General features: G+C 44.2%; 1 protein-coding gene across 5 annotated transcripts in view; it reads left to right on the top strand.

Moving 5' to 3' along the window:
• The window catches only part of TMPRSS6 (transmembrane serine protease 6), a 133913-nt gene that overhangs the window by 73676 nt on the left and 43346 nt on the right, over positions 1-16891 (top strand). For all 5 annotated transcript variants that reach the window (XM_056524118.1, XM_056524117.1, XM_056524121.1 and 2 more), the window contains 3 exons: positions 4831-4967; positions 12701-12813; positions 14672-14781. In XM_056524118.1, the coding sequence (XP_056380093.1) occupies positions 4831-4967; positions 12701-12813; positions 14672-14781 (360 nt within the window). The remainder of the gene's footprint in view (positions 1-4830; positions 4968-12700; positions 12814-14671; positions 14782-16891) is intronic.

Genomic DNA, 16891 nt, shown 5'->3' with positions numbered 1-16891 from the left:
CCAATGCGATCATCCATAATATAGCAGAGATGTGGAGCGACTCTATATAGCACTCACATCTCTGCTCTGTACTCCGGCCAATGATGTGAATAGAACATCACTCATTCATATTTTCCGCCCAGAGTGGTGATTGGCCAGATGGTTGCAGCTAATCACAGCTCTCACCGGGAAATATGAATGAGTAATGTTCTATTCATATCACTGGCCGGAGAACAGTGCAGAGATGTGAGCGCTGTATAGAGTCTCCATATCTCTGCAATAGATAGGACGATCACAGCAGATGTCAGGAGTGGCCTCTGCTGTGATCTTTCCTTAACTGCAGGTACTACTACTCCCATCATGGAGCACGCTCTGCTCCATGTTGGGAGCTGTAGTACCTGCAGTTAAGGAAAGATCACAGCGGATGTCACTCCTGACACCCGCTGTGATCCTCCTGTATAATGTATAGATGCGGCCAGCCGCTCTTCTATGGTCTCCTGCACTGACGTATATATACACCTATTCATATTTCCCACAGAGAGTTGTGATTGGCTGGAACCATCTGGCCAATCACAGCTCTCTGCGGGAAATATGAATATGTGTGTTACGCCGCGCGCTCAGGGTCCCTGCTCCCACCCGGAGCATCCGCGGCGTTCCTCGCTCTGCAGCGCCCCGGTCAGACCCGCTGACCGGGAGCGCTGCACTGACACTGCCGGCGGGGATGCAATTCGCATAGCGGGACGCACCCGCTCGCGAATCGCATCCCAAGTCACTCACCTGTCCCGGTTCCCGGCTGTCACGTCCTGGCACGCACGGCTCCGCTCCTTAGGGTGCGCGCGCGCCAGCTCTCTAAGATTTAAAGGGCCAGTGCACCAATGATTGGTGCCTGGCCCAATCAGTCTAATTAGCTTCCACCTGCTCCACGTCCCTATAAGCTCACTTCCCCTTCCCTGCTTTGCCGGATCTTGTTGCCCTTGTGCCTTGAGAAAGTGTTTACTGTGTTTGCCATAACCTGTGTTCCAGACCTCTTGCTATCACCATTGACTACGTACCTTGCCGTCTGCCCTGACCTTCTGCTACGTCTGACCTCGCCTGTCTAGTCCTTCTGTCCTACGCCTTCTCAGCAGTCAGCGAGGTTGAGCCGTTGCCGGCGGATACGACCTGGTTGCTACCACCGCAGCAAGACCATCCCGCTTTGTGACGGGCTCTGGTGAATACCAGTAGCAACCTAGAACCGGTCCACCGACACGGTCCACACCAATCCCTTGCTGACACAGAGGATCCACATCCAGCCTGCCGAATCATAACAATGTGTATATATACATCAGTGCAGGGGACCATGGAAGAGCGGCCGCCCATATCTATACATTATACAGAAGGATTGCAACGGACCCGAGGTGATCTGTCAATTAGTACAGGTACTACTACTCCCATCATGGAACAGTGTGTGTTCCATGCTGGGAGTAGTAGTACTACCTAAAAAATAAAGAATAAAAAGTGAAAAACACACACACTACATTTTTATTATTGTGTGCTATATTTTTAGTGCCCTGCCCGCCCACATAAATTGATCCCTGTTTAAAAATTAATAAAAATGTTGTTATAAAAAAGATAAATTTTGTTAAATACAATTTTTTCCATCACTACTGTATCTTTTTTATTATATTTTTTTTTTAATGGTACCCTACGAAATTTTATTAAAAAAGGTATCTCGATCACTTTTTTGTCCAAAAGAGAATAAAAAATGCCTGAAAAAATACCAAAGTTAAAACCCACATGGTGTTTTTCTTGGCATTTTTTTTTACTCCCATTGACTTCTATGGGAGAATAACGCCACAATTTCAGGGGGAAAAAACGCCATTCGCTCAACATGCTGCGACTTTGCAAAACCGCCAAGGAGCTGAAAAACACTCAAAAAGAGTGAAAAACACCAAAAGTATTATGAAAAACACCAAGTGGAAAAATTATTTTGCGATTTCTCATTGATTTACAGCTAACATCTGGCTGCATCGTTTTTTGGCCGAAAAAACGCCATGCGGCAGAATTGGCAGTTAAGAAAAAAAAGTAGAAACTTAGCCTTAACATGTTTTTTTTAAAGAGATAACATGGATCTCCACCCAGCTGATACTTGATATTGTATAGCCCTAGCTATGAACTGACCAGATAGCACCTTAAACCAGTGTTTCCAGACCAGTGTGCCTCCAGCTGTTGCAAAACTATAACTCCCAGCATGCCCGGAGCCTTTTACTGTCTGGGCATGCTGGGAGTTGTAGCTTTGCAACAGCTGGAGGCACACTGGCCTGGAAACACTGCCCTGATCACTATTGCTTAATGTTTATTTGTATCCCCATAAATCTCCTCATGGAGGACAAAACATATCTAATAATCTAATAAAACTAATTTCTAATAGAATAATAAGATAATTGTGATTGACAAACTGCATACGACTAAACCTTACTCACTCTTTACTTCACTCAGAATTTCCTCTTCCCTCTTTTTCTGTCTTTAATGATATTCATGACTATTACAGGACAAGGTTTCATATGTGGCGGCCCCAGTAACAGTACGTGATGTTTACCATGTAGCAACAGTGAACTCGAAAGGTGACACTCTTGCTCCCCCTACTGGACACAATAAAATAGGCCCAAGGATTGCACAAGGTATTGTAGTGCCTTCTGCAACAAACATGACTGTGCCATTCCCTCAATTGTATCCTTTGTTGTTATTAGAAACATAAAAGCTTGCTAGGAAAAAAAAAACAAATACTGGTCCATCTAGTCTGTCCTTGTTATTTTTAGGATAGATATATGTTCACCACAGGCCAATTATAATCACTCACTGTGGATTTACCAACCACATATGCTGGAGCCTTTACTACTTACTCCTTTAGTAAAATTATATTTTTGACATGACGTCTGACCTTTCCCCTTAACTAACCTCAAATTTCTGGCATAAAACAGTCGCTTTTTGAGCACCATCTTGCTTTAAAAATGTGTGAAAGCTTGCGAGCATTGTGTAAACATTTTGACTTGTACACCAGTTTTCCGGTATAAGCATTGATAAATTCCATGCACAAATCCAATTATTCAGAAATAATCCTGGGCACGGAACCTTCCTAAGGCTTCCTAAAGTTGCCTTGATAACTGTGTCGTTCCACGTCCCATCTGAAGAAGGAGCAGAAGTTAAACTTTGGAGGCACGCTTTAAATCTTTTTTGATGTTATATGCTCAAAAGGGGTATCCCCATCTTCTTAATCATGTCTCTATGGCTCCCTGTTCGGGCTTATCTCAGCCCATTTAATATATCTGACAGCTGCAGGGATAGTGCTTTAGCTTAGGAGCTGTCAGACACATAAGCAAAAGACCTGCCTTTGATCCCAGCCCATACACCAGCAATCTAGGTGTGAGCAGACGGCAACAGCAGAGAGCGGTAATCAGCCAAATGAGACAACCCTGTAAGACCTTCCACCCTTTTGGGATGCATTCTATTTCATCATTATCTTTTTGTAGGTGAGGTCTTCATATGTGGTCTGCCTAGAGCTCTTTACAGTGGGATCACAATTTTACTACTGTTTTTACCTCTAAATAGGTAGCAAAGCATTTAATTAGCTTTTCCTACTGCCTGGGTACTCTGACCACTCATTTTGAGGCAGTCAGAAATACCCCTACCCCTAAAGGGATCTATACACCTTATGCTAAAGTTGGCGTTGGCTTAACTTTCTGCTACTGGCAGGTTTGGCAGACTATACAAGATATATGGCAGCTTCCTGACTCTCCAACAGATGATGTTGGTGGAGAGAAGGGTCAGGCATGCTGGACTCATTTGTACCAGACTCATTTGTACCAGAGCTGCCTGGCTGCAGCTTACCTCTCCCCATAGACAACACATGAACGTTTGGCCATTGCCGAACATTCATGTATAAGGGGGAAGATAACTTGAAAATGTATGGCCACCTTAAATCTTCCTCTTCTGAAGTTTACCACAGAACTGTTGATACTAAACTCAGACAGAGAATTTTTTGTTCCCCTTGAGCAGGGGAGCAGGACATCACCGGAAGGCAGAAAAATTACACAGGATTGGAGACCGGAGGAGCAGGTGTGGTTAGTATGCCTGCATTTGTTGTTTGAATGCATTGGGAATTATAGGGTTAATAAGTAGGTTTTCCTGGAAGACTTTTTTAAGATTGGTCACTGTTCCCAAGGAGCTTTTTCTCTGTAGCTCATGAGGTTGTTGCTATGAAATAGATGCTTTCCAGGGTACCATCCATGTCGGTGAAAAAATAGGGTTAAATGACTCTAATTTATAAAGGTAGTTTATAAGAATAGGCTGACCAGTGGAATTTATAAAGGTACATTTTTATGGATGCTTCCTCCATATTCTGAATCTGAGTAGGATTATGATGGTCCTATACCAAAGATAATTTTGATATGTAACAGGAATTATTTTTGTTTGTTTAATGTTGTGATTTTGTATCTGTTGTCCCTGTTGTTTTCAATTGGTTTTAATACACTGAATTAAAAAAATTATGGTAAAAAAAAAAAAAAAAGGAAAAACAAAAAGTTAAAACAATAAAATAAAGAACACGTAAAAATATTTTTGGGCCATTCATCAGGAGGTTAAATAAAAATAAATTGTATAACTGAATACTATGCAGATTAATAATTAAACATATTGTGTCCACATATCATTTATATTTACATTTCTTTGTGTATAATTGTATTTATAGTTATATGAGTATGATGATTCTTTAGAAATATATGTGTTATTTTGGCATTGGTACGACAGTGTTAGGCCCTGGTGTGATGTCAAATAGGGAATTGTAACATATGGTCCTCTACTCTTCTCTTACAGACACTACGGCTGCAGTCGTCAGGAGCCCGTGTCTGAAGTGTTGTCTTCTGGGAGCACGATGCTGGTTGTCTGGAAGCAGGGAATGTACAGCTACTATGATCCATTTATGCTCACGGTGCTGCCACTGCCTATCACAAGTGAGGAAGACCAGGGAGTATGAACTGGTGGGAGGAAGATGAGGGCAAATATTACAGTGGTTCCTCAGCATACGATGGTAATCCGTTCCAAATGGACAATCGTTTGTTGAAACCATCGTATCTTGAGGAATCCGTGCAATGTAAAATATAGGACAGTGGTCTACAACCTGCGGACCTCCAGATGTTGCAAAACTACAACACCCAGCATGCCCGGACAGCCGTTGGCTGTCCGGGCATGCTGGGAGTTGTAGTTTTGCAACATCTGGAGGTCCGCAGGTTGAAGACTACTGGTATTGGAGGTTATACTCACGTGTCTCCGCCCCTCCGGACCGTCACCGCTCGTCACCGCTGCCCTGAATGTCGCCCTCTATCGCTGTCGCCGTGTCCCTGGGGTGACCTCGATGCTCCGGCAAGGCCTTTGCTTCCCCAGCATCCTCGCTCTCCGTTACCGCCATCACGTCGTTACGCACGCCGCTCCTATTGGATGATGGGACGGCGTGCGCAGCGACGTGATGACGACGATGGAGAGCGCCGACGATGCAGGGGATCCAGAAGAGGACGCGCCGAAGCCCTGAGGACAGGTAAGTGATTGTCAGCGGACCACACGGGGCACCGTAAACGGCTATCCTGTGGCAGCTGAAGCAGTCTGCGCTGCCGGATAGCCGTTTATGCGATGGCCCCGACATACAAAAGCATTGTGTGTTGATGCTACCTTCAACATGCGATGGCCTCTGAGAGGCCATCGTATGTTGAAATGATCGTATGTCGGGGCCATCGTAGGTCGGGGGGTCACTGTACTTTACACTGGGAAATTGCCACTGAGTTGCAGGGGAAATCTAGAATAACTAAGAGGAGTAGAAGGAAGGGAATGTAATGATGACTGAAGTGTCAACGTCCCCAATGCAGCAGAAGGATGATCCTTCAGAATACAGGGGGTAGAGAATGTGAATTCACAATTAAAACCCTGGAAGGCATATCTAAAATTCATCATGCTCTCATTTGCATGTGGTAAACAGATGCTCTGTGAAGGCCACATCTAAACACCCCTCCCGTACCACACAAAATATCATTAATAGATTATTTTATGCAAAGGAAAGCTCCAGGGCAGCCTGGGAAATTTATGAAAAATGGAGCAATAAGAAGAGAAGTGGCCTGCAGAAAGCAGTCATGAGACTGTTCCATCTTCGAGAAAAATGAGATCTGGATCCTGGTTGGTTGCTACAATTTATGAGTTCTCAGATATGTTCTAATGTATCACAGGCAAGCAGCATTGCTGGGTCTGGGAACTGTGATTGAAAATTATTAGATTTCTATTGGATTTATGTTTGTTTGTCACAGGGCAGTTAAAGGAGTGGTCCCAGTTCATCGTCTTGGCAGCCAGTGGCAGTTATAAGAGCCGGGAGCAACTAAAGTGGGAGTTAATTGACTTAAATAAGAGTTACGCTCTAAAGGCTACTTCGGGTAACTGAAAGTTACATAAACAGCATACCTATCAGTCCTACACCGGTTGTACAACTCCCATAAAAGGAAATGGGAGTTACACAAATTGCATATCTTCCCAACTTCGGCTGCTTCTGACCACCTCTGGCTGAGGCAAACAGGCAGGAGATGGCCCCCCCAATAAAAGCCCCTTATGCTGAATAATGTCCTTATAACAATGCCAGACAGTTTACATGTAACAGTGCCTGCTACCTTGCCCACCATACAAATCCATAAAAATGACAGCCACAATAATCCCATGAAGAACTGTCATAATAATACTTGACACACTACCCACTACGGTGAGTTCAATGAGACAAGTGTACACCGGCAACTCCACCACTAGTAGTCCCAGCAATATCCCTGGACTGATAGTCAACAGACTCCTTGCACCTCCCCTGGTTCCGGTAGTGCACAGTGGTCCAACAGGTAAATATACGGTAAATGCACAATAAGAAAAGACAGTAGCCAGCACTCACCATCCGGGGGTCCTTTATTGCTTGAAGCGGTGCTTATACATACAGACAGCGGGCAGGTATGTGGAGGATGGGGGTATCAGGACAGCACTGTTTCGCACTTCCTTGTGCTTCCACGAGCAAGATCAGCTCGTGGAAGTGCAAGGAAGCGCGAAACAGTGCTGTCCTGATACCCCCGTCCTCCACATACCTGCCCGCTGTCTGCATGTATAAGCACCGCTTCAAGCAATAAAGGACCCCCGGATGGTGAGTGCTGGCTACTGTCTTTTCTTGTTGTGCATTTACACTACCCACTACAATGCCCTATATAAAAGTAACATTCACAATACTCACTATAAGAAACCCTTAAAAGTAGGACATTTATCAAGCTGTGCCATCGGCACATTTCCTCTGAAGTCACACATTTTTCTGCAGAAATGGCATATGTTTCTGCTCAAAAATGTGTGACTTTAAAGGATTCATGCTGCTCGCACCAAGGTATGAAAAAGTCTGGAAGGGGGCTCGGGCTCGGGGTCTTGCAGGAAGAGGAGGAATTGTGGAGGCACTCGTTCCTTGTCCGACACCTAAAGCCACAGAAATTTACACCAACGGGCACAATGACAGCCACAGAGCTTCAGTATTTACTAATAGACGTGTGCCTCATAATAAATCCAGCAGAACAAAAATGGGCGGAGCTTCATTTGTGTGTAGCGCACCAATATTATGACAGAGGTCAGTGCGTCAGAACGAAATAGCATGCATGTTTAGACTGTCTAGTCTATGTCTAAGTAATAGAAAGTGCTATAAATGCATAAACTACATGTTGTGCAGTGGCCAAGCAGCCAAAATACTAAGCGTCCACACTCCCCTTAGATAAGAGCCTATTAAAGGGGTATTCCACGCCAAAACTTTTTTTTATATATCAACTGGCTGCGGAAAGTTAAACAGATTTGTAAATTAGAAAAAAGTAGAAAAATGCCAGCACGGCTGAATAAAATCTTCAAAACTTTATTCACGAATCCTCGTTGAAAATATTGCACATAGAAAAACGGTCCGTTTTTCTATGCAATATTTTCAATTTTTGTATGTGTCCATGTCTTTCTGCCACCATGAAGGTTTTTAACGAGGATTCGTGAATAAAGTTTTGAAGATTTTATTCAGCCGTGCTGGCGTTTTTCTACTTTTTTCTACATACGTCTGGAGGTAGCCGTGCACGCCCCAGGTGAGCTGAGACTTTCCCCTTTTTGTTCTAGATTTGTAAATTACTTCTATTAAAAATTCTTAATCCTTCCAATAGTTATTAGCTTCTGAAGTTTTTTCTGTCTAACTGCTCTCTGATGACTCACGTCCCAGGAGCTGTGCAGTTCCTATGGGGATATTCTCCCATCATGCAAAGCTCCGGGGATGTGATATCCTCATTGAGCAGTTAGACAGAAAACTTAATAACTATTGGAAGGATTAAGATTTTTTTATAGAAGTAATTTACAAATTTGTTTAACTTTCCAGAGCCAGTTGATATATAGAAAAAAGGTTTTGCCTGGAATACCCCTTTAAAGCTGACATATTAGGCACTGAATAATTTGCATGTAATTCCAATTGGCTTTGTTAAATTGGAAACTCTGCTGAATAAAAAGTGCAGGATTTCTAGCTGATACTTTTTATTATTCTGCCATTGGTTAGCCTTCATAAAATAACATTTCTATGTATAAGAAATTCTAAGCACAGTTCCTGGAAAGCAGTAAAATATGGGACCTTAGGCAATGACTTCTATTCATACACTGAACTGTAGAATGTAATTGATGTGTGCAAGGAATTCAATGCAGAACAACACACCATGACCTTGCACCTCTATGTAATGGCTGAGGAACATGAAATGGTATTTGAGAGACATTCTTGTCAGTTGTGATGAATCTGCGCTAACATTCATTGAGGTTATAAATAGTTTATGCACCTTAGTTTATAATGGCCACAATGGGAGACAACATCACAAGGTTTTATACATTCATGAGCATAGCCATTAAATATTGCCAGCTTTGCCATTTCAACAAGGACGCATATTTAGTAAATTACTTTATAGAATTAAGATGTGCTAGTCATGCATCACCAACTAAATGTACTGTATGTCAATGCCCAAGTGTAGGTCAACACATCTATAGAGCCATGGTCAAGTTTCCTTCGTATATAGGCTTATTAAAGTTTCTGATTCTGGGTGAAAATCCAACAAGAAGTGCCAAAACCTTAAGACAATGATCTTTTTACATAGTGTATAAATAGGGAAATCTGTTGCTAATATCCATAGTGTGGCAATACTGGTGTCGGAGCATTAATGTATGTTGTTTCCTGTTGGAGTAATTGAGTCAATGGTGTAACTACCATACCAGAGAGCCTGGGCTATGGTGCCTTTTGAGGAAGGGGGACAATAGTGAACTGCTTGTGGCACTTACATTGCACCTATGAAATGTTGCCACTTTAGGGACGGAGTTATTTTTTGCTTTATTTGGCCCTATGATTTATTTGCATCCCCCTGGCTAAAGTCCAATTTAATATGATCAATCCTTATTTCCCCTAATATCTGCTTTTGGGGGACAAATAAGACACCCCCATACACATTAGGTTGGCTGGTTTTGCTGAAATTGGCAGGTTTAGACAATAATAGCTTAAAGGGGTTGTGCGCTGCCCTGCCATTCGGAGCTCCGCTCTCAGTGTCCGGAAGTTCATTACTCTGAACACTGTGTGCGGGCTTCCGTGTTTGCGGCCGCCCCCTCGTGATGTCACGCCCCTGGCCCCTCGTGACGTCACGCCCGCCCCCTCAACGAAAGTCTATGGGAAGGGGGCGCGACCGCTGTTACGCCCCCTTCCCATAGACTTTGGTTGAGGGGGCGGGCGTGACGTCACGAGGGGCCGGGCGTGACATCATGAGGGGGCGGCCGCGAACACGGAAGCCCGCACACAGTGTTCAGAGTAATGAACTTCCGGACACTGAGAGCGGAGCTCCGAAAGGCAGGGCAGTGCACAACCCCTTTAAAGTGTAGGGGTCCTTGATTCATTGTGCACTGTAAAATAGACTTCAACTTTGAACCAACATACTGTGGGAGATTAGCTCCATATATCTAGGCAAATAGCAGTCAGATAGGGACACAAAATTAAAGCTTAAAGGGGTACTCCGGCTATAAGACATCTTATCCCCTATCCAAAGGATAGAAAATAAGATGCCTGATTGCGGGAGTCCCGCCGCAGGGGACCCCCGCAATCTTTCATGCAGCACCCCGTTATCATCAGCCTCTGGAGCGAACATCGCTCCGGGTCTGAAGAATCCGCCCCATGTGACATCAGGCTCCGCCCCTCGATGCAAGCCTATGGGAGGGGGCGTGACAGACACCATGCCCCCTCCCATAGGCTTGCATTGAGGGGGCGGAGTGTGACATCACGATACTCCGGCCCTGTGATCGTGATTCATCAGACCTGGAGCGATGTTCACTCCAGAGGCTGATGATAGCGGGGTGCTGCATAAAAGATTACGGGGGTCCCCAGCAGTGGGACCCCCGTGATCAGGCATCTTATCCCCTATCTTTTGGATAGGGAATAAGATGTCTTAGGGCCGGAGTACCCCTTTAAAGCTCTCCTGTTTTTATTTTTTAATAGAAAAACTAAATATGCAGCCTTTACATTGCATAAAAACACAAAATAAATCATACTCTTACTATACAGAAAACTATCCAATCTATACAGATGGCTTACTATTGGCCACCCAACAAAGAAGACAACAAACGTCACAGGCCACAATTTCCCTGGATACAAACTATCATCAGAGGTTTGCAGTTATTCCTAGTTTTAAAACCCAGTAACTAGATTTCTTCAGCACCTGTGCTGATCGGGGCCACACTAAAATCTTGTAGGTAGGTCCCCAAAGTCAGAGTTCCTCCGTCCTGATAGGAGTCTCTTAGTGGGATAACCCCTAGTCGCCTCTTCCTTCTTTGGTTTTATGTGTATTTCGTATATTGCATAGTGTAAATATTCCTTCCAGGACCTTAGGTCACATGATTAATAATTATATTGTTCTGCTAAGGTTAAGGATCTTCCAGGTCAGGTGATCATGTCACGTGATGTACCACAATGCTTTGTATTAGGACTGACAGGTCTGGGGGACCAATAAGCTTTGAGCCTTCCCCTTTCCATATAAGGGCGCTGTTATCCAATCATCGCTTTCTTTCCCCCGGGATATGATAGCGAGCGGAGCTCTGTGAAAATCTACAAGACAAATCTAGGCCTGAACCCTGCTAACTTCAGCCGAATACAAAACAGTGAGTTCAATCTAACTCAATCCTAATCCTACGTGACTACTGAACCTAAATAAAACCCCTAAATTCAGTGGAACAGCGTAACCAAGCATCACTAAAAGGTCCCAACCAAACCTGTGAGGAGCCTAAAAGTCCTCTGTAAAGACTGTTACTACGCTTAACCTGCATAAAATCTGCAGTAAAGTTATCTTGAGTTTACTAAAATTCCGGTTGTGGACAATCCTTTATTCCTCTCTATCGTTCCTGGGACGGGTGGCGGTAGGATATATATACAGAGAGAAACCCGCACCCTGGCGTCACCACAGTTAAGGGTTAATCCAACACCCTTTCATCACTGCACAGCTACACCACCTATACCCTAAACCCCCAAGCTACCACACTTGACTGACCAGAAAGGAGATGGAAGACCTTGCTACCAACCTGTCTTTCATCCCATTAAAATCCAGGCCCCAAAAGAGAAATTACCAAATCACTTAGCAAGATAAGTCTTGTCAGGGATTTTAACTATTAATGGATGTCACCCTGGGTGGGATATGTGCTTCCTGATACCTGGTAGCTACATATGACAGTTAATGTGGGGAAATATTTTAGCAGATCTAGCAACCTTTAAAAGGGGTATTCTGGGCAAAAACATTTTATCCCCTATCCAAAGGATAAGATGTCTGATCGTGGGGGGCCCACTGCTGAGACCCCCCGCGATCTCCCTGCAGCATCCACATTCTATGCGGGTGTTGAATCTCCAGTTTTGGAAACCTTCGGGTTTCCGGGACTGGGGACGTGACGTCACGCCTCGCCCCCTCCATTCATGTCTATGGGAGGGGGCGTGACGGGTGCTGCAGGGAGATCGTGGGGGAGGGGGGGGGGTCTCAGCAGCGGGTCCCCCGTGATCAGACATCTTATCCCCTATCCTTTGGATAGGGGATAAAACGTTTTTGCCCGGAATACCCCTTTAACACTCAATGATTTAGCTCCCAGGGCCGAACAAATGATCCCTGGATCATTCATTGTCAGCCACCTTCTATTTACACAGGGAGATGTGTGTGTGACCAATGTTTGTTTGTTTTTTGGCTGATCACTTACATAGGACAATTAAAAGGAGTACTCCAGGCTATTTACACATGATTGAAAAATCTGACTACACATAGAGCTTCTTTGTAGTCTGTAACCATGGAGACTCAGGCCTGCAATAAGATTTGTACAAACAAAACAGAAGTCTTCCTTTTATTAACATTTACAGAGCTGTTTTAGTTTTTAGTTATACTAAAGCATTCGCCAAAGGCGCAGACCACATTATTTCTCCATTACCCTCTCTCCACCTCCTCTTCTCCTATTTAATAACTATATAGTGATATTACCAGAGGCAGTAACATGAGATTTATTTACAGACAAACTCTTGATTTCATTACTCTAACCTGATTATATCACTAAACAAAGTATTTTTTACATTGATGGATATACTTCTGTTCTGTAATGGGAAATTCACAGTCTTTTTTATTATCAGCCTGTAAAGAAAGCATTGTACTGAAGAAAGGATTCCATGTCCAGGGCCACCTGAGGACACCATACTATCCCTTCTACTATCCACCATATCCATATTGCACCTGGAACATAACAGTGAGTAAAAGACTTTTTACAAATAGTGACCTATTATTTTTGCTTCTGGTTACATTATTTGGCATATTTGAAGGGGTATTCAAACCAAATATAAAAAAAAAAATTGTAACAACAGAATAAATACTCTTTAAAAGGAAATGTGTCATTGAAAAAATGATGCATTGTTTAAATAAAGAATCTTTAAAGAATCTTTGGTGATTTTTTTTCCCCCTAATTTTGCATTTTACTATCTATGCTTATTGAAATCTTGAGCTGTTTTCATTCTGGCCACTAGGGCTAAAACTAAGCTGAGACTTTTTTTTTTACTGTACAGATCATTTCTCGCACAGGAGTACAGTGAAAGGTGACACCAGTGGAGATAACACTGGATCCACAACCATTCACAGCAGAGCTCAGCCTCCCCCTCCCTGTAGAATGACCTCTGAAAAGGTCACAGAGAATGTCCAGTAGGATCAGAAATTCATGTAAATGGGACAGCTTCAGTCTATTGTAGCCTATGTCCATGGGTCCTGCTGTAAAGCACTAATTGCTGATAAATTACTAAATGCTGTTAAAGACAGCTCAGGCAAGATGGCAGCCCCTATAATAATGTTCCAAAAATGAAACCAGGAAAGTATATATAGGTAATACAGATTCCTTAAATGGCGGCATTCACTACACTATTGGAAGGGGAATTCAACCTTCATTCCTGATAATAAAATATATTCTATTCCATTCTTTAAAGGGGTACTCCGCCCCTAGACATCTTATCCCCTATCCAAAGGATAGGGAATAAGATGTCTGATTGCAGGGGTCCCACTGCTGGGGCGTTCGTTTAGAGTGTTGGGTGCAGCGCCGGAACAACCCTAAGGAAGTTGCTGACGGGCAACGTAACGTGTGGGGTCTAGGGGGGCACTTGCCCTGGTTTATCTTCCATCTGCTGTCCTGAGCCTTACTTTCCCAGCATTACATTGGTTACTCATGTACAGGTTGTATGTTGATTATTGTTCCGTGGAATTATATATGTTGAGATAAAGCAGGTGACCTGGGAGGGGTCCTTTGCCCCCCCCTGTTGTAGTGTAGCGGCCTTTGTGCCTTTTAGACGTTTTGAAGTGTTCTGTCTGATGTGCATTTCTTTTGAAGATCTGTAATAAAATATTTTGGTTATCCATATGAATTGGGTGTGCGCTACATGGTGTGTCTTCTTTCTTTTCTGTTGTAGTGTATGTGCATTGATATACACAGTGGCACCCCTTGATAAATTATTATAGCTGAGCCCACTTGTTTGTGTATATGAGGAGGCTTGTGACATCACGGCCATGCCCCGCTTGTGACGCCATGGCCATGCCCCCTCAATGCAAGTCTATGGGAGGGGGCGTGACGGCTCCCATAGAATTGCATTGAAGGTGCATGGCCATGACATTATGAACGGGGTGTGGCCATGATGTCACAAGCATCTGCCCCACATCGACAGTCATCCGGCACGGAGCGATATGCACTGGATGTCTGGGGTGCCGCAGCCAAGATCGGATAGGGGATAAGATGTCTAGGGGCGGGGTACTCCTATAAAATCTTTTATGGAAAAAAATAATTTAAAAAAAACCTGCATAGCTGTTTGGATTATGTGATTATGTGCTATATGGAGGTTCAGTAGAGGCTCATGCTCCTCCAGCAAAGCTCTATTGCAGCTTCCTAGAAAACAGAGATATAGTATGGCCATGTGCAAGTAGTCAAGAGCCAAAGCTTTGCATCTAATACAGCCATCTGAATGACAGCTAGGAGCAAAATGTCAGACTATCTGCTATACTACAGGCCCTCTGCTGTTTTACTCTTTTATGCACAGCATGACGTGTGACTTGCTCTTCTATTATCATGACAGGTCCCCTCTCCAGACTATGGAGTTGCTTTGAGGTTTGAAGGCTACATGCTGACAGGGCAGTACACATTTGCACCTTGTATACAAGGACAGTGGAACATCCAGAATCGAAGGTACAAGAGCTGTAAATTTTTATAGCTATTAAGTAAATAAAATTATATAATTAATTAAAAAAAAATCAAAAATCCCATCAATAAAAACATATCATGCTGGGCACATATAATTGGCAAGTTTGTAAAGGATGCAATAAGAAGTGATGCTGGGGGGATTTTACATAAAATGTTTACCTACTAGCAGGTAACAATTGTAAGTTCAGCACATGGGGCGACCATGCCCCCTTTGTGCCAAACAATGATCCTCTATGGTAAGCCCTGCCCACTTGGTGAGCAGGATGCAAATTTGCAGTTTTTCACAGAATTTGTAATGAAAAATCCCCTCCCCCTCCGATTATTTAGGCAATTTTCCTGGGTAAAGGGCTACTTTTCAGGACATAGACTGAGAACAGCTGTTTTCAAATACTAATAAAGAGGGTAAATGGGAGATCTTCAGATCTACACTGAATAGCTATACTGCTAAATTTATTTCTATAGGCAACAAACATAGATGATTCGAACAAAATCCCACATGGCTGACAACTGATGTTAACCCCTTAAGGACCAAGGGCCTACATGTATGCTCTGATGTCTTGGTACTTAAGGACCAAGGGCGCACCCGTACGCCCGTGGGAATTCCGGTCCATGCCGCTCGCCGGGCAGGGATCGGACCGGGATGCCTGCTGAAATCATTCAGCAAGCACCCCGTGCAAACCCTAAGACAATTCAGACCAGCGATTTGTGGCGATCCCGGGTCAATCCGATCCCCAGCGACCCGGAAAAAAAGGGTGAAAAGTGCTGTCCGAGACGGCACCTATCATCCTTTAGCAGCAGGAATGAGGTGGCACAGTACTCCAGCTGTCCCTAACAGCACCCGCTCCGCCCCTATTCTGGAGGGCGAGAGCGGGTGCCGGGAGTCTTTACCTGGCACGGGGGCCCCTGATCCCAGCCATCAATGGCGGGATCATGGCCCCAGGAGCGTGTCGGCGGTGGCAGCAGGCAGGCAGGCAGGCGGACAGAGCACAGTAGCAGAAGGTAAGGCTGGCCTCCTGCTGTTGCTTAGCAACAACTCCCAGCATGCACAAATGGGCATGCTGGGAGTAATGGTTATTCAAGAGCAGAAGGCACAACTAAAATTCCTAGCATGCCCTTTGGTAATTTGTGCATGCTGGGGGTTGTAGTTATGCAACAGCTGGAGGCACAGTTTTTCTATGAAAAAGTGTGCCTCCAGCTGTTGCATAACTACAGCTCCTAGCATGCCCTTCGGCTGTCAATGCATGCTGAGAGTTGTAATTTTGCAACCACTGAAGGCAAATGTTGCGACACACAGTGTGTTACCTAACTCAGTGATTCGCAACCAGTGTGCCTCCAGCTGTCGCAAACTACAACTCCAAGCATGCACTGATAGACCGTACATGCTGGGAGTTGTAGTTTTGCAACAGCTTGAGGCACACTTGTTGCGAAACACTGAGTTAGGTAACAAACTCTGTGTTTTGCAACCAGTGTGCCTCCAGCCGTTGCATAAATACAACCCCCAGCATGCACAGACAGCCAAAGGGCATGCTGGGAGTTGGAGCTTTGCAACAGCTGGAGGTTTGCCCCCCCCCCCCCCCAATGTGAATGTACAGGGTACATTCACTTGGACGGGGGTTTACAATGAGTTTCTCGCTGCAAGTTTGAGTTGCAGCAGATTTTCGCTGCAGCTCAAATTCCCAGCGGGAAACTCACTGTAAACCCCTGTCCGTGTGAATGTACCCTAAAAACACTACACTACATAAAATAAAGGGTGAAACATTACATATATACATCCCCCCCCCCCCAAATAAAAATGAAAAATTTCTGGTACGGCACTGTTTCCAAAACTGTTGCAAAACAACAACTGCCAGTATTGCTGGACAGCCATTGTCTGTCCTGGCATGCTTGAAGTCTTGCAACAGCTGGAGGCACCCTGTTTGGGAAACACTGCCGTAGGGTTATCTTGGTATTGGAGGCAAATGTAATTCTTGAATCCAGATCCTATGCAAATCCCTAATGTAGGCCTCACATTTTGCACATAGCGCTCTCTCATTTCGGAGACCTGTCGTATTTCAAGGCAACAGTTTAGTGTCACATATGGGGTATTTCTGTACTC

This window comes from Hyla sarda, chromosome 6 (genome assembly GCF_029499605.1).
Source record: "Hyla sarda isolate aHylSar1 chromosome 6, aHylSar1.hap1, whole genome shotgun sequence".
In the NCBI taxonomy this organism is placed as follows: Eukaryota; Metazoa; Chordata; class Amphibia; order Anura; family Hylidae; genus Hyla; species Hyla sarda.
The sequence above is the reverse complement of the archived record's forward strand: the minus strand, read 5'-3'. Positions and strand labels throughout refer to the sequence as shown.